The 25,721-nt window shown below is 36.1% G+C and overlaps 1 protein-coding gene across 7 annotated transcripts in view; it reads left to right on the top strand.

Moving 5' to 3' along the window:
- Window positions 1–14,670, top strand: part of RFX3 (regulatory factor X3) — a 119,625-nt gene extending 104,955 nt beyond the window's left edge. For all 7 annotated transcript variants that reach the window (XM_042825661.1, XM_042825655.1, XM_042825660.1 and 4 more), the window contains 6 exons: window positions 4,806–4,903; window positions 5,222–5,371; window positions 7,572–7,780; window positions 8,639–8,792; window positions 11,150–11,192; window positions 12,031–14,670. In XM_042825661.1, coding sequence (XP_042681595.1) covers window positions 4,806–4,903; window positions 5,222–5,371; window positions 7,572–7,780; window positions 8,639–8,792; window positions 11,150–11,192; window positions 12,031–12,269 — 893 coding nt within the window. In that variant the 3' untranslated portion in view covers window positions 12,270–14,670. The remainder of the gene's footprint in view (window positions 1–4,805; window positions 4,904–5,221; window positions 5,372–7,571; window positions 7,781–8,638; window positions 8,793–11,149; window positions 11,193–12,030) is intronic.
- The last annotated feature ends 11,051 nt before the right edge of the window (window positions 14,671–25,721 follow it).

The raw sequence follows: 25,721 nt of genomic DNA on the forward strand, positions 1-25,721 counted from the left end.
TGAAGGGTCTAATTTTCAAGATCAAGTTTCACATGAAAAGTACTTAAGAGGCACTGTGACCCCTGAACCAGTGTAAGCTAATGTCAGTGAGTATTTCCATTAAATGAAGTTGTTTTTAGCTTACCAACATTACAAATTAATATTTAACCAGTCCAGAAAAAATGTATCTGAGCCTTGTGTTTTCATTTTTTGACATTTCGATTTTTGTTCCTTATTAAAAAGAATCAACTTCAAAGGCTGTTATGGCAATGAAGAATTAATTCTGAATTTTTAATTCTTTTTTAATTTAATTTTTAATTCTGATCTACTGTTTCTTCTTCATATATCCTATAAGAAAGAATCATTAACTATCTGTCCATTCAATCATTACCATAGTTCAATCATTACCTAAGTGCAAGTTTTTACATGGTATCTCTTTAGTTTATGGCATCTTGTCTTTCAATCAGATGCATTGGGCATTACCAATAAAAGATGTCAAGAAAATGGGTTGCAATCATCTCATATTAGATATCAGGTCTCTCTCAGGCTATTATTTTTTTTTTTCTTGCTAGAATTAGCTCTCATTTTTTAAAAATGTTACTCTGTTTGGAAGTATCTGTTTTGGGACTGCACATCAGGTTTATTGATACATAGCACACTTCTATTCCCAGGACAAATAATTCCCAACAGATTTCTGCCTTTATTTTCTGACATTGCAGTTTTTTTGCTCAGAAAGCAATCAGAATTGAAGCCATATAATATTTTACATCTGATCTGAAAGTAATGTCTCCTATTTTATTATCTTGGCCCATGACGTTGGAGGCAGATGTTGCTCAGCAGAGGTTGAATGCTCCCACCAGTATTCCATTACATGTTGCTGCCATGTGATAGATGGCAGCAGAGGGGCAGTCAGACAGAATGACGTCTGATATGGAAGTGTGGCTGAAGCAAAGATTTATCTCTGAATTCCTTCGTGTGAAAAAATGGCCCCCACTGGCATTCACTGATGCTTATTGAACCTTTACAGATACCAAACAGTGGATGTGAGTACAGTGAGGCCGTAATGGTGTATTTCAGGAATAATAGCAGCAACAGTGGGTCATTTCTGCTGGTGCTTGTTCATTGCTGTTGAAAATGGACAGCTAATGGTGGTAACTGTGCTGACAAATAGAGTTTTTTAGCTGGGAATTTGCTCTATCAGTGTTACCTTGCTTTTTGTATCTGTTGTAGTTTCCATGGAAATAAATTGGAGGCATTACTTTCAGACCAACCTATGTATTTTCTTGGTTTTATCTTCAGGACCAGCTGCTTTTTTAGTCAGGTTTCCTGTAACAATGGTACATAAAAATTCTCTCTTTACTATTGAAAGAATGATTAGCACTGTAAGTCCTACTTTTGAATTAGAATATCTTCTAATTCTAATTCTAAACCATTGCAAAAGGCCAAGAGAAAACTTAGAGATTGTACATAATGATTGACTATGACAAGAATGGAGCAGAGCTAAGTATATAAATTGATTATTTTCTGTGGGAAAATACTAGCTTATGGGAAAGTTTAAGAAAGTTTAGAGAAAAGGACTGTAAATGCTTTATCAAAATTAAGTTCATTTCTTTTTTCTAAGTACATGGAAAGGTAACAGCAGCATGTTGTTACAACTGCTGAAAATGGGAAAAACAAAGCTTAGTGATTAAGTAAGCATGATTCTTCAAGTTACAATTTTTCTAGATTTTTTGTATTTTTATTCAAGAAAAATTTCTGTGCTATTCACCTGTGTGATAGATATTACTGGAGTAGAAAAGGTAATTGAGGAAAATATTGTTGATTTAGCTTTATCCTGTGTTAACTTTGTTAGCTGAAATGTTCAGTACCCACAAAATGAATGAAAAATGCCTGTGCTTAAAATGTTCAAATTTCTTTTCTTAAGAAAAGTATAATGCTGTCTGAATAAGGAATAAGTTGAATTATTGTCTAATATCCTTGGCAATAGACTTGAGTCTGTGTTGTACTGGCAGTGGATCTTTTTTTCTGCACGGTAGACTTTTTGCACCTTCACCTGTGAAGAATGGGCAGAAAAGTTGCCTGAGAGTTTCTGTCATAGGAGAAGAATTTGTGTTCAATGTATTTTCACACTGTATTACACAAATTCAAGCAGCCAAAAAGTACTGGAGAGACTGTAAAGCTTTCAGAAAAAGACTTTGTTTGTTTGTTTTTGAGATTTATATGTTAGAGAGCTTTCAGCTGAGATTCAGACTCTGGATTGTTAGGTTCTCATCCAAATCAAATTTTCTGTCAGTAATTCTGATTGCAAAATTATTTTGTGTATGTCTAGTAACATTTGACTTAATTCAAGCCCTTTACTCTGAAGTGAACTCATTGTATAATTCTTTGAAAAGTTTTTGCTCTGTTATTCTTTCATGATAACATGAAGAAAGCATTGATGCAGGTCCATAAGTTTTTGGCAATGAGTGGATGCATGCTTAAAGATTTAGTATAAGATAAATTCTATATTTAATAAGATATCTGAAAAATTCATTAGAAATTCACCATACAATACTGACGTTTGTTTATCTGATATAGTTATAAAGAAGAAATGTTTCTTCAAAACTTAGAATTCTTCCACTTCTTCCTCTACTTTCCTCCTAGTTAAAGACTTTTTGAAAGATGTAACGGAGCTGCATTTCCATATTTATTTTTAAGGGAGATTAACATTGCAATGGTGAAAGTAATTTCATAATAAATAATTAGGTGAAAAAGAATAGTAAATGAATCAGAAGTGATAAGAGTAATACTTTCTTTAGGTTACTAAATATAATTCATAGGGTATTTCTACTATTCCTTCCACTTTGCATTTTCTTGCTCTGTAGATAAGAAATAAAAGAAATGAAAACATAGTTAAATAGTAAGAGCAGAGAAAGAATTTACTAAGTATCAGAGGTTTGCAGAATAATGGATAGAACTGAAGAGCTTGTTCTCTATGTGAAAACTTCAAGGTTAAACAAACGAACATCTGTTACCATAGAATACTTACCTTATTGAGATACTTTGTAAGACCTAGGCATACAAATGTGTGCTCCTTTATGTAGGTTGCTAATATGATTTCTATGCATTAATAGTAAAAATTCAAAGTAGTGTGAAAATGATAGAATGAAGTACTTTTTTTAATTAATTGATCTTCTAGTAACAGTTTCCATGAATAAAGGGTTTATCAGTAATTCAAACAGTAAAAAGAGTATTTCTCAAAGACATGTTCTGTCAGCCTTAGTCTACCAGAAAGTGTTCTGCTCCATAAACAGAACCCAGTCTTTACCTCTGCAGTTTCCTCTCACATGTAGCTGAAATCATTTGAAAGTAAATGTAGTTTCTTTTTTCTAGTGTTTTTACTTTTCATTTTTGCACCTGCAGTGATTCTCCATTTTTAGAAAACTGCAGTTTTTATTTTTGTCTCTTTTCCCAGCTGTTTGAATGGACGCTATTAGGTCAGTGAGCAAGTGGTAAGTATTAGAAAGCAAAATTTTTACTGCTCAAGAGATAAGATTTTCTTTTTTTCCATGTGCAGTTCCTTGTCTAAAAACTTAATTTCCTCCTTCTTTAATAACTACATGGGTTGATCTGAAAGTTATACCTCCTGATTATTTTCATGGATACTTCAACAGCTATGAAGAGCATAGTAATCTCTACTTGGTAGAGAAAATTTTGAGCTACCAGACACTGTTTTTCATATATAGGCATCACCATTATCTGTGCGTTTTCACCAGCTATGAACAAGAGCTTGCATGTTGCACTCATAAATATTGGCATGACTGGAACATGGCTTGTCTTTCACTCACTGTCACCACTGCTGCAATGTACCACCCACCACCTCACATTGCTCACATCCACTGTTTGGTATCCATAACGGTTCAGCAATTATTAGTGAGTGTCAACGGGTGTAATTTTTTTGCACATGGAGGAATTCAGAGGCACACTTCATCCACACTTCCATTTAGACTTCATTTGGTCAGACTGCTTCTCTGCTGCCATCTGTCACACGACAACAACATGGAATGGAATACTGTCAGGAAAGATCAGCATCTACTGTTATATCTCCAACGTCTGCCTCTGATGTCATGGGCCATCATAAAATAAAGGCATTACTTTCAGAGTAACCCTCGTAAAACTTTCTTTTTGACTATACTACCGATTGCTGCAAAAGCTTCAATTCCCCTCAAAATCCTTGTCATCCACCCAGAATGCACACCAGATGCAATTCTGTGGATGCTATAGTAAAGGAAAAAAGATTTTGCAGCTGCTTGAGTAATTACTTTCTGTCAGTGGAATTTAGTCTTACATTTTGCTTGTTGATTATATCCTTATTGGATTTTGTTCTTTAAAGTGGAAATAAGCACCATGACATTGATTCACACTGCTTCAGGTCTATCTGAGGAAACTGCAGTATTCCAGTAACAGGAATTTTATAGAGATTTGCTCTTTAAAATATGTACTTCAAGGAAATGGAAAACTGAGAGTTTGCGATATAAATTTTCAGTGTATGGGAAATAACTGCTGCAATTACAGATGTTTTTATACAGAAATGCCCAAAACAATACTGTTTGTCATCAGCTTCTTGAAAGATTAGGTGAGGAAGTTCGAACTGTTCATTAAAACAAAACTAAATCATTGCATAATCTGAATCTGAATTAGGCGTTTTGAACCCTAGTTTGTTTTGTCTTCCAATAAGTAGAAGGAATGGATCTAAATATTGAGCATAAAAGTACTGAAGATGCAAAACATTTCAAAACAGGTACTTTGCTTTCTTTTCATTCAGTTTTTTCCTCTTTAATGTGCAGGTGCCTTGACCCAAGCCATTCGCAATTTTGCAAAAAGCCTTGAAGGTTGGCTTTCAAATGCCATGAACAATATTCCACAGAGGATGATACAAACCAAGGTAGACAAAACTATTGCAGCTTTATTCTTGCATTTGACAAACCCAGTGTGCAGTCGCATATAAAAGCAGTAGTGTTTTAACTTTAATGCTAAATTTCATGTTTAGCATATCGTCAAATGATGGAAGAGGAAATAAATCAGTTTTGTCAAAAAATTAAAAAGAAAAAAGAAAATAGTTTGGATCGTTAATACAGAATATTAAAATGAACATAAACAGTGACAGGTGCATTAATCTACAGATAGATTAAGATTTAAGGTAGTAGATTTAAGATTAAGATAAGGTGGTACAATATTTTAAAATAAATTAATTTCTTCATAGGTTGCCGCTGTAAGTGCCTTTGCCCAGACTCTGCGAAGATACACATCTCTAAACCACCTGGCTCAAGCAGCTCGTGCTGTTCTTCAAAACACTTCTCAAATCAACCAGATGCTCAATGATCTTAACCGTGTTGATTTTGCCAATGTTCAGGTAAAATTTAGCTTCAGGTAACAAGTTTTGAAAAATAATTTTGTTTCCTCCAAATCCAAAGATTTTGAATTTTTGCATTAGCTGTCATTATTCTTTCAGGAAAAAAACATGATAAAGTTTTAATGATTCATAGGTACACTAACTCAGTTCAAATGTACTTCAGGAAAGTAAGAACTTGGAGCCATTATCTATTTCCAAGTACTTATTCATTTCAAGTACTCAAATTATTCCAAATTCTCTGAAAACATGGAGCACATACATTCTTTGAATGGGTATATCATGAGTAATGTCTTCTTAATATCATAAATGATACTGCATAATTCAGTCTCAGGAGCACAACTCCTGAATGTCTCTGAAAACAATTAAATGTGTAAGGTTGTTTTTAGTATAGGCTGTTTTATTCATTCAAATACAATTACATTAGTATGTTTTATCTAAGTATCTGTGCTTACGCGTATGAGATTTCCAGAGTAGTTATTAGATTAATAAAGATTAGAATTGGTTTCTACTTAGCCTTCAAAAAAGGTTTCCCGCATGATTCTACACCTTCGTTGAAGTGCTGTTTTCCTTTTGCCCAACAAAGTGAAATATTCCAGATGACTGGAAGTTCTCTGTTGGGTTGTTTTTGTGAGGAGATAATTTTACATATAAAACTCAGTTTGCTAGTGACAGTTTTATTCTTTATACTTTTCTTATATACTTTTTAATAAATATATTTTAACACACAGATTATACAACAATATGTAAACTATGAATGGTATTGAATGATGAATATTGAATGTGAATGGTAGCATTAGAATTTTTAAAAGCTTCTTTACAAGAATCCTATGAAGATCAAGTCATGCTGCCTGACTGCTACAGGGCTAACGAAAAGTTCAAGTGTATTTTTTAGGGCATTGTCCAAGTACATCTTGAACACTGACATACAGATTGTATCAACCACATCTCCAGGAAGACTGTTCCAATGTTTCGCCACCTCTTGTGGCACAATTTTTTCCCATCCTGTCCATCCTGTCACTGATGACCAGTGAACAGAGCCCAGTACCTTTCTCAGTACTTTCCCTCCTCAAGAAGCTGCAGGGAGAGCTAATATCCTTTTAGCCTCCTCTTCTCCAGGCTGGGCAATCTGAGTGTCCTCTGTCTCTCCTTATAGGACATGCCCTCCAGCCCTGTTACCAGCTGTGTTGCCCCCTCCACGTGCATGCATTCAAGTATTTTAATATTCGCTGATCACTTGTTTTTTTCCACCGCTCTTCCCATTACTGGGAGGACTGCAGAAAACACTACCTGTGATTCTGAATCCTTCAGCTGTCTTCGAAGGACCTTTAAATCTCTTCTAATTTACCTCAGACTTGTTCTTGAAACATCATTGGATGATGTTTCAAGAATGAAAGAACAGGTGTGGGTGGTGTACTTGACCAAGGATGCAAAATGTTAATTATGCTAATAAGTTAATGTAGACACAGCCTGCTAATGTTGAGGTGTTAACTTAGCATATGATAGCTAAAGTTTAAGGATAGGGCTTGAGTGAGTCTTCACATTATCTCTTAGTTTTTTAAGTGTCCCTCTAGACTCATTTAATCTTGGTAATGCTGATCAAAGTGTTCACTGTTATATGCAATCATGTTTCTCCATTTCTTTGCAGTTAATTTTGTACATGTGTATATGTGTAACATACACCCAGCAAATAAAGCAATTCTTGTTCATGTACAAAACTTTATTTTGTAAGATGGTATAACTCAAGTTATCTTGTTCATACTGGAAGGAACCTTGCACTTCATTTCTTGTTCGTTTCCTTATTATTTTAGACCCCCCACTTAACTGGTGTTTCTGATTGGCATGTCAGCAGTCCCAACAAAAATTGACAATTCCCAAATATTTCAGTAGAAAAATCATCAACAAAGAAAGTAAAAGATATCTTCTGAAAACAAATGTGGAAAACTAAAACATACTTGTGTCATTTTCATTGTTCTTGTTTATTTCTGCATTTAAACAACTGATTCTATGTGTTGTGTTTTCCCCACCTACTTTCTTTGAACAAAATTGTGACAGACATAAAAACAAAAACTAGTTTTTAGTTTGTTCTATAAGCATTTTTTGTCCTTTTCCTCCACAGAATTGTTTAACCTTTAAGAATGAATTACATTCTGTGCTTTGTTTCATATACTGTTAATTCAAGTGCTGCTATTTGCTCTAACAGGAGCAGGCTTCCTGGGTGTGCCAGTGTGATGACAACATGGTTCAGAGGCTAGAAACAGACTTCAAAATGACTCTTCAACAGCAAAGCACTCTGGAGCAGTGGGCTGCCTGGCTTGATAATGTTATGATGCAAGCCTTGAAACCATATGAAGGAAGACCCAGCTTTCCTAAAGCAGCACGGCAATTTCTGTTAAAATGGTCTTTCTACAGGTAGTATTTAATACTTGTAAAACATTTTAACTGTTATGTTACTCGCTGAATTGTTCACTGTAGTGAGGTTGACAGACACAACATCAAACTGTGAGTCACTAAGTTACCAAAAGTATGTGGGTGGTTTTTTTTCCAGAAAATTGCTATTAACATCAAACTCAGAGACACTTACAACTTGGCAAGGACTTAACTGATACTCTTGCTGTTTGGAAGGCCATATGAATGTTGTGAGTTAGAAACACAATGTGGAATTGTTGGGTTAAATAACTGTACAATTATTAAGCCACTATTTTTAATTTTATTTATTAATACAGTGTGATATGTGTGATTATTAGCTAAGGTAAACTTTTTTTACAGTATAGAAAGTGGATTAAAGCAAGTTAACATTCCATGTTAGTTGCTTATTGAATCAGTTGTGAGTGTAAAGCTGGTTCTTTGAAAATGATTATGTCAGCTACTTGCTGAAGATACCAGAATTTGTCAATCTAAGACATACACAGAAGTCTTTTTCTAATTTTGTTTAAACTTTGAATTATTAAAATCATGGTAAAACCTTTTTACTGGGAAACTTAAATGCACAAATCTTGGTGGTTATACAGATAGGAAAGGAAAGAAACAAGGAAAACAAACAAAAATCCGTTTTTTTCTTTTCTAATATGGTGGCCAGCGACATCTTCTGCAAAAAGAAAAATCAAATAATTGCCTTTCCTGAACACCTCTTTCCAAAGACACCATCAGTCAGACATTGTGCATAATGTTGTTTGTAAGAATACTGGTTTTGAGTTGAAATGTTGGTATGGATAAGCATTAATGTGATGATGACATATAACACAGATGTTTTTTTCCATTTTTGAATAGCTCAATGGTGATTCGAGATCTAACCTTGCGCAGTGCTGCCAGCTTTGGCTCTTTTCATCTGATCCGCTTGCTTTATGATGAATACATGTTTTACTTAGTAGAACATCGTGTTGCTCAGGCCACAGGAGAGACACCTATTGCAGTTATGGGAGAGGTAAGATAATATGTAAGAGACTAGATTTGATGGATTTATGATGAATTTGAGTACATACCTGTACAAATTTTATAAACTTTCACGTGAATCTGTAGGATGTTCTACAGTGTAAGAACAGATTGGGTTACAAATATATTAACAGTTTCACATTTGTTTCGTTGTTTGACTGTCAGAGTTCTGAAATCACACTGAATTCTAACAACCAATTATTTGCAAACAAACTTGCTCCTTCTCAGATCTGTGCACAGATTAATGTACCTAAGTTTTGGCACAGTTTGAAAAATGTTCATCTCTTTTTTTTTTTTTTTTTTTTTTTTTTTTTCCTGAGAAAAGATTATTTTTTTTAAAAATAAAAAAAAAAAGAAAGCGGGGTGGGGGTAAGGGGAAAATAGGAAACTGTCGTTTACATAGATCTATTTATTTAGATGTATTTAAACATATATTTAGAATTGCAGTACAAAAATTATCGTAAGTGAGCTGTCTATTCCCAGTGACTTCAGAAAGATGTTATCTATTTGGTCCATAGGGTATTGTTCACACTCATGTACAGTTGTACTTAAGAGATCTGTGACACAGTTTATTTTCATACATTTCAAAATTTATAGGCTTAAAAAACACAAAGAGCCTCAGTTGAGGACTGTGGCACCTGCAAGGCGAGGTTTATTTCATCACTCTTTTCTCCAGTAATTCATCTAAACTTCTGAGTGAGATTCTGAAGAATGAATACATTTTCATCAAATGTTCTCCCAAAGTGATGGGAAATTTATATATTTGAAAATAAAGTGGATGTTTTATGGCACAGCTTTATTACATTTTCACACTTGGGAGTCACTGCGCGATTTTTGTTACTGATAACTTGCAAGTAATTCTGCAGGTTGTTTGACATCAGGTTTCATTCTTCCTTCAAATACGCTAACAGTATCATTAAATAGTGTATATAGATAGCAGACTTTCAAGAGAGATCGGACATGTCTCACTGTATTTGTGAAATGATTTCCTGCCACGTGGCATGAGGGTTTAGACAAATTAAATTACAATAGTAATTTAATAGTCTATTTCCTTAGTCTGCCCTATATATGCAGTAAGATACCTAGAAGCATACAGTTATTTCATTTTTGCCTTCTTAACACACATCCTATATTTATGCATCAGTTTTTAGGAGTTGTGTAGTTGTTTATTTGATGTAAACTGAAGGTGGAATCCTGGAAAAAATTAACAACACTGGCTGGTACAGGAGAGAAGGTGCAAATACTCATTAAATGCACGCTTGTTAATGATTTTCTATACTCAATGACTGTGACTGAAATAAAAAGAGGAAATCTAAGACCAGATTCGTGTCAAACGTCACAGGACAGCATATGCTAGTGTTGCAGCTGAGATTAGCATGTTCATTTTCCTGCCTTCCTTTTCTCCCAGCTTTGGACACTTGTCAGCAAAAGTACTGACAAGTGCTGCAGTTAACTGGATCAAATTCATTCAAATAAAAATGCCCTGTGTTTATAAGTGATTATTTTTCTTTTCAATCAGTTCTGTCTATTGCATAGCTGTGTGAACACTTCATGCACAAAGCCAAAGTAGCATAAGGCTAAGCGCGAGGACATGACATGATGGTATTGGTGCTCATTGCATTACTGTTCCTTAAGTTACTGTTTTGTCTTACTGTATTTCTGAAAAAGGTTGGTATCATTTGCTGTCAGAACTGTATAATTTAAGTAAAACTCTCCTTTCATTTGGGATTCACTGAGGACGTTCTACTCTGCTAATTTCTTTCATTTAAGAGAGTTAGAGAATTCAGGAAAGGAAAGGAAGGAATGTTATGCATCTAGAATATGAACAACATTTTTGCAAATACATCTTTTTAATACAAGTAAATTGGTTACCATTTTGTAAACTTTTCCTCAGCAGTGCATTTCATCTGTCTTCCAGGTAAATCTGCAATGCTATAGCTGCATTTAGAGACGCACCTTCATTTTTCTTTTAGCTTCTCTGGGAAATTTTAAAAAGACCTTTTGGATAAAATATTGATAGTTCAAAATATCTGTCACAGTTTCTGACATTCAACATGGAAGTAGCTCACTTCAATTGATAAAGGCCCTGATGATGCTATCTTGAAAAAGAATGATATAAGTTTGTAGTTCCCTGTTTCAATTTGTGAAAATTTCTTTAGTGATAACTGTCTTACTAAACACAAGATGGAATGGAAAATGAATTGATGCATGATGGATGTGGCTGCAGTGCAGGCCATGTGTTTGCATGCTAGCCTCAAACCTGTGGAGCACAGTCTGGCTCCACCACAGGCATTCTACATACTATTTGCATAAGACTGTGCTCAGTTTTTTCCACTGTTTATTTTGCAGTTTGGTGATTTAAATGCTGTGTCCCCTGGAAATATGGATAAAGGTATGCATTTTAATCTTTCCAGTATATAAGTCAGTGTAGAACTAATGTGTCTCTGAGCAAAATAAGTAGAACTTAGAGCTGTATCATGCTATAAAATGCATATGTTTGTTTTTTAGATACATTGATATCCAGCATATAATAATTACTAGAATATCATAGCTATGTTTTCTAACAACAGTTTATTTTAAAGACATTTAGCATTAACACAGGAAATGTTCCCAGTTAAACCTGGTGTTTATTTGTGCCTGGTAGTACAAAGAAGCAAACAGCTGTGGGAAGAAAGACAGGAGTAGGCTTATGTAACTTTATCACTGCTAAATGAAGATTTAGCATTGCATAATGCTAACTAATGCATAGTTAGAATTGCATGCAGTTGCTACATAGCTTGCCAGAGAAGATGGTGGGAAGAAATGAGTTCCTTACGAGCTCTTCATGCCATATTTTGACATACATTTTATACGGATTGGTTGTACAATTTGATGTCACATCACAACCTCTTTTCACTCATTTCCCTAATATGTAACAATTCTTCAAAAGGTTTATCAGATCTTGAAGATGAAAGGGATTTTACAATACGAAGTTATTGTTGTTTGTTAGATACTGTTTTTGGGATTGGTAATTTCTTCTCCTTTTATCAACAGTATCTAACAAGTGTGATCAAAACAATGGGAGTCTATTAATCTATTTGATGTAATCATTAGTGTTTTCCATTAAAGTTTTAAGTTTTCAGTTTGTGCTTTATCAGATTGCTAGTCATCCCAATATCTTTGTATTTCAAATATTATTTGCAAAACAAAGCCATTTGTATTAGATCTTTATTTTTTTTTCCTTTATGCAGATGAAGGCAGCGAAGTTGAAAGTGAAATAGATGAAGAAATGGATGAAAATGGAGAGCCGCAAGCAAAGAGAGAGAAAACAGAGCTAAACCAAGCATTTCAGGTGGGCTGCATGCAGCCAGTGCTTGAGAGTGGAGTACAGCAGAACCTCCTGAACCCAATTCATAATGAGCACATCGTTGCAACTACTCAGACTATCAGACAGTGCAGTGCTACTGGAAATACATATACTGCAGTCTAATGTGAAACTTCTCCCCTCCCCCCATCATTACATTAGCCCTTTGGGTTTAAGAGGAAAAAAAATAAAAGAGAAAAAAAGTCTGAAAATCGACTGTTGTCAAATTTCAGCTGTACTGAGCATTATTTTATTGGAGTCATTAAATGGTATGGGTGTAAACATTTTGCCAGACCTGTTTAAAAAAGATTTTCTTGTAAACAGGATCATTTTACATTGGCCACTCAAGATGAAGAGTTTTCTTATAATCAAATGCAAGAAAGATTTTTGCAAAGCTTGGTGTTAATGTTTTTGTCCTCTGATAATAATTTAATTTTTTTCATAGTTTTTTTTAAATATTTTAATGTTCATTATTGGTTATGGTGATGATTTCATATACATAGGTTTTTAAATAGATGCACTTCTGTGAAATATCAAAAGAACTATTTTCTTTGATTTACACTGGAGGCATACTTATTTGACAACAGATGTATCAAGTTTGTTATAAAAGGTGCTTTTCCGTGGACAACTAGAAGACACTATTTTGATAAAATTGTGAGTATTCAGGGGGATTTTTTGTAATAATGTTGAAGAGTTGAGAAGATATGCTAGTTTCTTTCTGTGAGAAAGAAGCAAGTTTAAATGGCAGAATTGTAACAATGTGATAATGTGTACGTACGTAACGAACGTACCTAATTATCTGACCATCATGTTAAGAATGCAAGGTTCATTAAAAATCAACAGTTCCAGGTATTATTTGCATACCAGTTCCTCTGTTTTGAAGACTACTGATACTAAATGTGGTGCCACTGAACAGGTACTTTTGGCTGTTGAGTGGTACTGTAGTTGTTAGAAGCTGAAGCTGAAAAAGAAGTGACTTAATTATTACTGTTAATTTTTAAGTGTACATGCTACTTAAGCTGGACTGGACATACAGGAAAATATTCCATTTGGATGACTTTCTTCTATTCCAGGTCTTTTCATATTAGTGGTTCAATCTGCTGCTCTTAGAAAAGATAATTTATAGAATGCAAGGAATGTAGCAACCTGCATCATTTTCCTTTCACAAAAATATTTCCTTGTTGTTACAGTGGATTTAAACTTCTACAAAAAATTAGGTAAGGCAGTGTAACTGGCACACCTCACTTTTACTTATTCCCAGTTGTGTAGAATTTGAATAGGTGGCTAGATGGACCATTGCCATTTAAGAATGTACATCAGGGATCATTGTACCTCGGCTATTACATGGTGCCTTAAACAGAACTGAAGCTAAGACTTAGTACTTTTTGTTATTCTTAACTCTTAAATTAATTCAACAAGGTGTGCCTGTCATTTTCAAATTCCCTAAGAAGTAAGGACAGGTTACATAGCCTTCAAAATAATAAAGTGATTTTTTATTATTAAATGATTTTAATATCCCTCTTAGAATGACAATAAACCTATTTTTTCTTGTTTCTAGCTGGATTTCACTTTATTACAAATAAAATTTGCTTGGGAATCTGGAAGGCAAAACTAGCTTTAATACCACATTCAGATGTCAAGATAGATTGACTATAGTCCCAAGCATGATTATATATATTTTTAGACCCATGTCTACTTCTAATTTTAAAAGGTAAAAATGAATAAATGAGCAGGTACATAATGCAGTGCATGTTTTCAATTTGTATGTTTTGTGGGGTATCAGCCTGATTTTACATTTTAATGGCTCGATCTCGTATTGACAGTTTATATAAAGCATACATTAATTGCCATTTTTATTCTTAAATATTTCATTGTGCAGACACATGAATTTGCCACGTTATATAGTGCATTGAGTAAGAAAAAAAGAAAAAAAAGAAAAAAAAAAGCCAAAAAGTGAAGGAGAGCACAAAAACATCAACTTTATACAAATGACTGTGTAAAAAAAATTAGAGGTTCTTTTATTTTGGCTTACCTACAGTGTCTGTGACATGACTTTAAAGTAATATATACCAAATGGGAGAAGAATAGCAAAATTAACAGTGTATTTATAGCAAAGGAGTTTGTTGCTATAGATCACATGTGCTCCAAATACAGCTACATTATCAACTAAAATGTCCTAACATTATTGGTGTGCAAAATTAAACTTCCTTTTAAAGAGCTGGGAGGTAAACCCATCCTGCTTACTCTGTGTAGGCATAATTCCTGCTTGATGTTAATAAATGGCTTTCACCTCAGTAAGAAGTGAAAGTGAGGTTTATATTCATTATTTCTATACTCATAACTGCACTGAATCTCATTATAGATTTTGCTCTCACATATATTGCTCAGTGTGTCCTGATTTATCCTTGGAAATCAGCGTAGATGTACCCTTCACCAAAAATCCTAAAACTAAGCTGTGATAAATATTTACTCCCCTTCATTGTGCATTATAAGATGTTTACAATTAAAATAAAGTGAAATAATTCAATTTTTTTTTCATTTTAAACTTTTTTAATACTGTAGTACTTCATTCAGTTTTTGTCTTGGCAAACCCCTATAATGTTTTCTTACTGTCTTATTGATTTTAATGTTGTATTTGTTGTTGCTGAGAAAAGAGAATGATTGTAATAGGTAAATTTAGATTGCTGAAAGAGGTGGGACCTGAGTATCTTTAATTATTCCGTTTCCCACTCCCATCCCAGTTGTTCACTGTTCACAAAGTGCAAAAAAAAAAAAAAAAAAAAAAAAGAAAAAAAAAAAAAAAAAAGGAAAGAAAAAAATAGAAAAATTAATACAAAGATAGAATGTATTTCATAGCTTCTACAAACAATGAGTTATCAAAACAAACTGGAACTATCCCAGATTGAGAAAATTAAATGGCGTCTGTATTTCTATGCTTATCAATTGATTACTTTTTGGAATTTAAAATTTTTTTTTTCCTCATACTTGTTTTCTTACAAGATTTTTAGAAGAACTAAGTTGCTGTAAGCTAGTTTGTATAGTTGCAGGTTTGGAGGTCTTGTGTTTTTAAATTTAATGAAATTTTAATCAAACACAGGTAAAACATTTTGCACACTTCTGCTATCTTTAATAGTTGGGTTTTAGTAATGATTAAACTACAGAGATATGAATACCTCAGTCCAGATTCTATGATGCGCAGCATGTGGTTGGCACACCAGCTCTGAAGTCTGTTGCCAGTGCTCTGGAGAGGTTTAGCATTTATCCACAGGGTAGACGTTATGAGGGCTGATAGTGGTTTATGTGAAATGGAATTCAAAATAATTATTAAAAGGCATTTTCCCTGTCAGCACAAATATCACAGTGAACAGTGTAGGGGAATGGGTATTGTTAAACTACCTTTTCAAAGCACAGGGCCCAATTTTCAAAAGTTTTGTATTTATGATGATTTGCTGGTACATTTCCAATTTTTTTCATGGTGAATCAGTTTTAAAGCTTCTGTTTTTCTTTTCTGGTTTCAGTTGTTATTTTTGTGTTTTACTCATGTACTGTAGCATGCTATAAGCACCTTCTTTTAAAAAGACTTCCCTAGAAAGCTGGAAAATAGATTTTAAATTATTTACCCATACAGTAATGACTTACAGAATTACAGCCTTTAGTTCATAAGTAAGAAAATAGGTGATGTTCTGGTGTACTGTCATTCAGGAATGTATAGGCATATATACAAATTTAATTTAAAGCGAGGTATTCTAAAATATCTAAAACCTCTTTTTTCACCTTTCCTTTTTCTCCTAAGAGACATGATATCTTTCTGAATATCACTAATTGATACCTGCACTGTTTAGAAAACCTTTTAGATTTAGAGTCACACTGGATTCAAATCAGAACGGTTTTACAAAACGAAAGTAATCATTTTAACTATAAAAGCAGGGAAGGAAAAATAGATTTATCAATGATGTAAGTATGACCTACAAGAGCAATTTTAGAGTTTAAAACATTCATTTGAGAGAACAGCATGAATTTCTGAAAATTGGGCCCTTGTCTCTCTAACGGGACATCCTCTGTGTATATGGTTTAAAATCAGTAACTGGAATTGTAGTATCTCTGCTAATTTGTTTGGTGATTTAAGAGAAACAAACAAAAAAAAAAACTGGAATAGGAGCATAAACACACAGTGCTTATTTCTAGTATTATAAAATTAATTTAACGTAATGCCTTGCATTAACCCTTTGAGCATTGTAAGTCATATGATGAGAATAAAGCATTTTAGGTCATTTATTCAGTCCATTTATCATACACTTCAAAATAGCTGATTGATGGCATTGTAGATTATTATTACTTTTTTATATAATTCTAAAGTAGATACTTGCTTACTATACAGGAATGGTTTTGTGATTGGTTCCATAGATTTAGCCAAATATTCACTGCCATTGATGTGTATTGCCTAATGGAAAATAGTTCTTCATCTCCCTTGTTTTCATAAATGCAGAAATATGTGAAGAAAATCAAATGTGTTTCTATGGACATTAAGTTGTCTAATATGATGCCTTTAGAAGATGAAGGTTTAGGAAAAAAATACTTATCCTTTTTTGAAAATCTCCTTAGGTAGGCTAGCATGGAATACTCCAATAATGTAAAAGAGAATCATTAGAAATTAAAGGCTTAGCAAAAAAGAAAAAAACTACAGAATATTTGGTATGTTTACACTGAAGTCTTCTGCCATCTTTTTCTTAAACCAGAACCCAATTATACTCCTTTTAACATTCAGTCACTGCAATAATAACTAATGCTAAGGTGAAGGTTTTTGACTCAGTTTCATCTGCAGGGGTGCAAGGGATGGCCCTTACTGAACGTGAGAATTTTAACAGCAGCCTAGAAACTGCACCAGCCTTTTAACATGTTAAAAAGCCCCTTAGATCTTGCAAACACTGCTTATAAGAGCAAGGGAAAGAGTGTAGTAGCAAGCACAGATTCTTTGACATTAAAGAGAGAAATGCCACCTTACTAAGTGAGAGTACTGTAAATTTTCTACAGGTTTCTTGCAGTATCAGTCGCAAACACTACGTGCAGCTGTACTTACTGAAGTCTATCTGAGGGCAAAAAAAACAAAAGGTCTCATTTTAAGTTATTTAATGCAATTACATCAGTAGTATAGTGCAAGTAAGCTGTAGACATCTTTAATCAGTTATTGCAAATTCATGCAGAATTAATTATCATAAATGCAATACTCAAAGGGTTTTAATTTAACAACTTTTTAATTCATAATTTAATGTAAATGCTTCTGAGTTTGCATGCCTTGATCATTGCTGCTAGTGATTTTATGTGCCGGTAGACCTGAGTTTAATTTACCAGTTTAACTTGAGAAATAGTAAAAGCCACTTACAAAGTGACTGCCTAGTGTTTGTTTGAAGTAAAATATGCCTTAGTTTGAAAATGATCATGTTTTATTACTTTTCCTTTCCTTTTCCTTTCGAAAAATAAATTAACATTTTGGGATTGGAAGCCCTGAGTAGTTAAATATTTGGTAAGAATTGTTCTTGAAGATTTCTCACTAAGGGTAAAATTTACGGTAGAAAATAAGGCCCAGAACAAGACTACTAGCATCAAATGAGCCTCACTTAAATCTAAATCGGGATCTTTCTATCCTTATGCACTTTCTTGATTCGGGTGCAAACATCTTACAAGAGTTTTCAGTTCTGGATGAATTTTACTCTGAAACAACAGATGTCTTTGCTAGAGGAGTTTAGGATTTGGAGGGACAGACAACCTCACGTGGATTGGTATTTACCAGGAACTCACTTCGGTTCTTTTTGACTCGCTGATGTCACCAGGAGCTTTAAGAATACTAAAGGGTTCCCCAAATGAAGTTTTCTTTGATACAATATTAATGTGTTTGCCTTGCATTGAAACATTATATCCATCTTAACACAACCCAATTAAGCAATTAAAAGGATGCCAGAAATATATCACTTTGTACCAAAGCAAGTTGCCCATCTCCACTCATCTTCACTCAAAATTTGGATTTACAGTTAATAACCAATGAGGCTGTTAAAGAAACTTTGAGTGCCTTTCAAAAACTTAGAAAATTGTGCCTGAGGTGGTAAACTTTAATTAGGTTAATTCTAGAGCTACCAATCAGTAATTTTGTCATCGCTCAGGGCTTTCTTACCTTCTAGGAAACTTCCATTGTTGCATTTATTTTATAGTGTATTTTTTTAAGTGCCATCGTTTAAATTTCACTTAGTAAGTGGCAGATTACATTGTTCAGTCCCACAGCACGGAAACATCATAACACTAGGATAGATTCAAACTTTTATTTTCCAGTTGACTGAATATATTATGTAAATGAGGTAAGCGACTTTTTTGTAGATTGTATGTGTGAGATAATGTAATGTTCTTTTCCAGTTTTTGGACTACAGTTGAATATACTTTTTAATTATTTAAAGAAGACATCTTTACAGAATAACGTGATGGTTTTTTTGTATAATGTATTTGATTTTGTAAATACGTATTTCCTGATGTGATTTTTGTGAGAAATGCTAAATCTTTTAGTATATCATGTCCTCTCAAAACTGGCAGGAGCTAAATAATAGTTTGTGGGCAATTTGTATTGTGTACTGTACAATAACTGGGGAACTTTTATAATTATAAAAATATATATTAACTTTTAGTGTGTTGTTTAAAAAAATGACTGGAACATACTAAAGACAGTAGGATTTTTCTGAATATTTCAGACTTGAACTCAGGCTAGCTTTTTGTGTTTTTCAAAACAAAATTGTGTCTTGTCTTTTAAAATCAATAAATTTGTTTTCTTGTTACAAACATATCTGAATTGGTTCTGTTTTTGTATAACCAACTGTTTTGAATTGGGATACCATTGGTTTTGAGGAAGAGAATTATTTGCACTTGTGGATTTTAAATAAGACTGCATATATTGAAAGCAACAGAAGTAAGCAGTGAGTGTGTCCTCCCAGTGAACGCAGGTAGTAAGATTCTTACCAACTGAAATATCAACAGTACTTTCCCATTACCGATTTTTTCAGTTGCACAAATCTTCACTGATCTCATCAGGTTGTGCTTCTCATGGGTCTCAAGCGTGCGTTGCAGGCTCTGTTCCATATAATGTGCAGAATGCTGTTTTAATGAGGACCCACCATGTAATGGAGGCTAAAATATCGAAATATGATTACTGGATATCAATTTTAAATCAGATATTTCTCGTGTAAATTTGGTAAAGATAGAAAAGCTCAAGTTTATTGGTTAGAGACGTTAAGGTGTAGGCTATTGTCCAGACATGAGTATAATTTCACTACAGTCCTGGTTCCTGCAATGCATCCCAGCAAAACTGACTATGAATTTTCAACAATATCTATTTTTCAGCCACAGCCATGTTTACAGAATAATGCTAATTGACTGTCAGTGAAGACAAAGACTTCATTGTCAGCTGGTGCCTTGCTGACACTGACAAAGTCTTGCCCCAGCTCACACGCAGAAGAAAACAATCTTAGAGAAATATTTCTCATATCAAATAACAAATTGATACAGCCAACAGGCTGCAGTTTTTGGTTCATTTCCACTATTAACAGGAAGACCCTGCAGAATTCGTCCTCTGCTGCTGTTCGTATCAACTGGCTTCGTTAGTGTAATGTTCATCAGTGTAAGTTTACTGCAGCATCCCAAAGCACTGCAATCCAGAGCTCAAAGAATGGAGCAGAGCGGAAGGGTAGGAGGAATTCAGACACTCTGGGTACCAAAGGAGACACTAGAGTACGAAGGGTTAAAAATGAAACTACTTCTGTAAAGTAGTTTTCTGCATAGTGTTAATGATTCAGCACAAGAAAGATACATCCCATATCAAGTTATTTAAGTGCTTTTCATTTGACTTATCTACAGCACTAGCTTCAATTCTGTGAAAAGTCATAGGGACTGCAGCTGTAGTTCAGATCCATATCAAGGTTTACACCAAAAATCAACTGAAAGGTAAACCAGTCATTCCACAAAGACATCTGACCAAGACAGGTCAGAAACCTTGATCCATTTATGGCATATTGACAGTACACCAGAGAGGATTTTTGCTTTTACTTGATGCTGCTGTTCTGATTTCATTTTAAGTTTTGCTAAATTCCACTTCCCTAATACCTGAGTTAAAACAATCAGTAAGACTTTTCTATTTAAAACCAAAAACTACTTGTTGTTCATAACTGCAACATGCTGATTAGGACGGTTTACTCTCAGCAATTTTATAAGCAGCACTGTTCTACTAAGAATCTCTCTGCGTACTGATATTTTTCACTGGCACACTGCACACAAAATCTGCTCTGCTTCCATTATCAGAGTTGAAGGGAGGCACAGTAGGTCAGTGCTCGTTTAGTAATTAGCAGTTAGTAAATCAGACATACTTTCAGAGATGGAAGTGGTATAAAAGCTGCTGCCTCGAGCTGCTTCCTTTGCAGCTGAATTATTGTTGCCCACAGCGGAGCCACACTAATGGATGGTGTCCTGACATAAGAAGAGCTATTGCCTGAAGCAGCCACACCTCTTCCATGGAACACCCTGAACCCCTGATGGAGCTGAAAAGTAGCAATTCTACTGGTCTGCAGTAACCCATCTTTAACCTGGTGAGGCTGCAATCTAGTAAAAATACACAAAAGGAAAAGATATTATTGAGTCTATGTGCACAAGTTAAAAAAATTAACCCCTCCAAACTACCCTTCCTACCTTCTTTTCTAGAGCATTATGAAGAGCAGCAACACCCCAGCCCTCACTCCATTTTGTTACTTGTGTGCAATCAACTCAGTGTTCTTCAGGCTCTGGCTCTTAGGAGAGGCAGAATTGCTCTGTTAGCACTTCCATGCTTATCACTGATAAGCATGCTCTCACCTTACATTCAAGCTACCTACAGATTCATTTTTCTGTGCTGAGCAAACAGTGTTGAGGCTTCACACAGCAATCAGCACAGCAATCAGCACAGCTTTTCACTTGCTCCACTCCCATCTCAGCGGGATGGTGGAGAAACTTGGCAAAAAAAAAAAAAAAAAAGTAAAAAAAAAAAAGTAAAACTGTTTCTGGATCAACCTGTATTTGCTAAAACAGAAAAAAATCAACCTGTATTTGCTAAAACAGAAAAAGAAGTAAGAGTAATGATAATTAAATATAAGACTGTATATAAACGTGTTTGTACACACATACATATCTATACCTATACATGTATAGATAATCATAGAATGATTTGGGTTGCAAAGGATCTTTAAAATCATCTAGTTCCAACCCTCTGATATAGGCAGGGACACCTCCCTCTAAATCAGGTTGATTAAAGCCCCATCCAGCCTGGCCTTGAGCACCATCAGGGAGGGGGCATCCACAGCTTCTCTGTGCCCCACCACCCTCCCAGTAAATAATTTCTTCCTAATATCTAGTCTAAATCTACCCTCTTCCAGTTTTAAGACATTTCCTCTTCCCTTTCACTACATGCCCTTACAAAAAGTCCCTCCCCAGCTTTCTTATGGGCCCCATTTGACTACTGGAAGTCACTACAATGTTCCCCTGGAGCCTTCTCCTTTCCAGGCTGAAGAGCCCCATCTCTCTCAGACCGTTCCTATAAGGAGGTACTCCAGTCCTCTGGTCACCCTTATGGCCTTCCTCTGGACCTGCTCCAGCAGTTTGATGTCCTTCATGTGTTGGGGTCCCCAGAACTGAATGCAATACTATATATACATACATGTGTGAGGGTATATATGTATATATACACACACACATACATATATACACATATATACGTATACAATATATGTATACACACACACACATTTGTTTACTTATAAAACAAGTAATGCACAATGCAGTTGCTCAGCACCCACCAAACAATAACTAGCCAGACTCCATATGGCAGCTTGGCCCACTGCCCTCAGTTTTATAGTTTTTCCACATGATGCCATACAGCATGGGACATCCTCTTGGTCACTTTAGGTCAACTACCCTGGTTCTGTCCCCTCGCAGATCTTCAAGTCCCCTCAGACCTCTGCTGACAGGATAATACAAGAAGCTGAAAACTGAAATGTCCTTGTCTCTGTGCAGCATTGTTCAGTACCAGCTGAAATATCAGTGTTTTATCAGCATTGTAAGATATTTTTTTTTTTCCTGAAGTCAGAAGAGCATTGTACCAGACCCTGAATAAAACCAACTCTGTCCCATCTTGAAACAAGGACAACATTCACCCTTCTTCCATGCCATTTATGTCATGCTCAAGTTCCACCATTTCCTATATATCCCAATTAATTAACATCTATCTTACCTTTTTATACTTACCACCACAGATTCCTGTTATCTGTGGGTTATCCCTCTGAACTGTCAGAGGAGTACGTTTCATCCCTGACTTAGGGATCCATCTGTAATAACAGACTTTTATGGCAGGAGGGATGATGGATGGTACTGGATTCCTGCATGCTGAAGTCAGTTCTGCTTCCATTATAGAATCACATTATAGAATGTTTAGAATTGGAAGGGACTTTCAAGATCATGTAGCTCCAACCCCCTGCTATAGGCAGGGACACCTCCCTCTAAATCGGGCTGATTAAAGCCCCATCCAGCCTGGTCTTGAGTGCTTCCAAGGGGAGGGGCATACACAATCTCACTGGGCAATCTGTTCCAGTGTCTCACCACCCTCACAACAATCTCCCCCTAATATCTAGTCTAAATCTACCCTCTTTCAGTTTGAAATCATTTCTCTCCACCCTGTCACTACACGCCCTTATGAAAAGTCCTTCCCCCAGGTTTCTTGTGGGCCCTCTTCAGGTACTGGAATGCTGCTACAAGTTCCCCCTTGAGCTGCCTTTTCTCCAGGTTGAAGAGCCACAGCTCTCTCAGCCTGTTCTCACTGGGGAGGTGCTCCAGCTCTTTGATCCTTTCTGTGGCCTTTCTCTGGACTTGCTCCAACGGCTTCATGTCCTTCCTGTGTTGGGGCCTCAGAACTGGACGCAGTACTCCAGGTGGGGTCTCATGAGCACAGAACAGAAGGGCGAATCACCTCCCTTGACCTGCTGGTCACACTTCTCTTGATGCAACCAAGCATTTCTGGGATGAAATCAGTATTGGTTGAATTGGAAGAGATCCTTAAAGCTCATATAGTCCCTCTCCCCTTGAATGAATACCTATAGCTAGATAAGTTTGCTTAGAGCCTGACCTTGAATGTCTCCAGAAATGGGGCATCTAGCACCTCTCACAACTTATTCCACTGCTTCACTAGCTTTATCACAAAAAAAAAAAAACATTTTCTTATATCCAATCTAAACATCATCTCTTTTAGTTTTAAGTCATTTCCCCTTGTCCTCTCACAACAGATTCCGATGAAGAGTCTGTTCCCCTCCTTCCTATAAACTCCTTTTAGATACTGAAAGCCTACTATCAGGTTTCTCTGCCTGTCCTTGTAGGACAGATGTTCCATCCCTTGGATCATTTTTGTAGCCCTGCTCTGGGTCATAACAACCAATAGGTCTATATCTCTGACTCCAGGTCAAGCCTCACCAGCAAAGAGTAGAGGTGCAGGATCACCTCCCTTGCCATGCTGGCCACAGTTCTTGTAATGCAGCTCAGGATATGATTGCCTTTCTAGGCTGCAAGGGCACATTGTTGGCTCAAATCCCATTGCCATCCACCAGTACCCCCACATCCTTTTCAGTAGGGCTGTGCTCTATAGCTACATCCCTCAGTTTGTACCGATAGTGGGGTCTGCCACAATCCAGATGCAAAGGCCTTGCACTTTGCTTTGTTGAATCTTACACTGTTCTCTGGGGCCCACTGCTTGAGCCAGCCTAGGCCTCTCTGGATAGCATCCTATCCCTCAGGCATGTCAACTGCACCTCACAGCTTGGTGTCATTCGCAAATGTGTTGACAGAGCTCTCAGTCCCACTGTCGATATCACCAATGAAGATATCAAAGGCCACTGGTCCCATTACTGACTCCTGGAGGACACCACTTGTCATCAATCTCCATCTGGACATTGAGTCATTGACCACCTCTTCCTGAGAATGATCTCACAACCTGTTCCTCATCAACTGAACAGTACACCAAACTCAGTCAAATCCACATCTTCCCAATTTAGAGAGAAGGATGTCATGGAAGAACTGCATCAAAGGCCTAATTGAAGTCCAGACAGACTATGCCAGTGGCTTTTCCCTTGTCCAGACAATATTACACCATCATAAAAGGCCACTAAGTCGGTCAGGCAGGACCTGCCCTTGGTAAAGACCTCCAGGTTATCCCATATCACTTCTCTCCTTTCCATGTGCTTTAGCAGAGCTTCCAGGAGGATCTGCTTTGTGATATTTCCCAGCACTGAGGTGAAGCTAACAGGTTAGAAGTTCCCTGGATCATCTTTTCTATCCTCCTGAAAAATGGGCTCTGTTATGTCTTTTTTCCAGTCACCAGGACTTCACCTGGCCTCTGTGACTTTTCAAATATCAAAGAGAGTCAGTCAGTTCCTCTCAGGATTCTAGAACGCATCTTTTTGGAACCCATAGTCTTACGGATGCTCAGGTTCCTCAAGCAGTTGCAAATCTGATCTCTGCTTACTGCAGAAGGAACGTTACTCTGCCTGTTCTCATCTTCTAACCCATCTGTTCAAGGGCTCTGTGTGAAGAGCAGTCACTAGTGAAGACTGGAGCAAAATAATTGCTGAGTACCTCAGCCTTCTCTTTGTCTGTCATTACCAGACTGCCTGTGTGTTCACCCGGTGGGGTGTATGCCTTCTTGGACTTCCCTTTCTGGTTTGTGTACCTGTAGAAACCTGTATCTTCTTTTCCTTCTCAGAAGCGGTAATTAAATCCAGGCTGAGAACTATGCTATTGCTATGACATAACTGTGCTGCCTTTGACAGGACATCCTAGCCATCAGTGCAAACAAATGCTCAACTGTATGTGCGCTACTTTACTAGTGATTTACTTATTTACACTTAGTGATTCCCCTTAACATTCATAGAATCACTCAGACAAGAAAAGACCTCTAGGAGCATCGAATCCAACCATCACCTCATCCCCATCATGCACAGACTAGATGTTACACCTACAGATTTCTTGAATCCCTCCAGGGATGGTAACTCCATCATCTCCCTGGGGCAGCCTGTTCCAATGCCTCACTACTCCTGAGAAGAAATTTTTCCTAATATCCAACCTGAACCTTCTCCAGCACAACATAAGGCCATTAACTTTCATCCTATTGCTATTGCATGGGAGAAGAAGCCAACACCCACCTCACTACAACCTCCCTTCAGGCAGTTGTAGAGAGCAATATGATCTTCCCTGAGCCTCCTCTTCTCCAGACTGAGCAATCCCAGCTCCTGCAGTCACTCGTCATAAGGCCTGTGCTCCAGACTCTGTAGCTTAAGGGGCTCGGTAGAAGGGAATTTAGGAAATGGACCTCTTATAGACCTCAGATCGCAGTCCAGAAGTATAAAAGACATGCCTACTGCACTAATATCTGGAAAATGAGCTGAAGCTCATTTAAACTTTCAACAGCATTTTACAGTCAGAGCACTTCTCAAGCATTCATTAATTAAACCTCAGAGTGTTTCTTCAACACGGAGGCAA

Source organism: Centrocercus urophasianus, unplaced genomic scaffold, assembly GCF_019232065.1.
Source record: "Centrocercus urophasianus isolate 14NV4802_14NV808 unplaced genomic scaffold, USGS_Curo_1.0 seq_25, whole genome shotgun sequence".
In the NCBI taxonomy this organism is placed as follows: domain Eukaryota; kingdom Metazoa; phylum Chordata; class Aves; order Galliformes; family Phasianidae; genus Centrocercus; species Centrocercus urophasianus.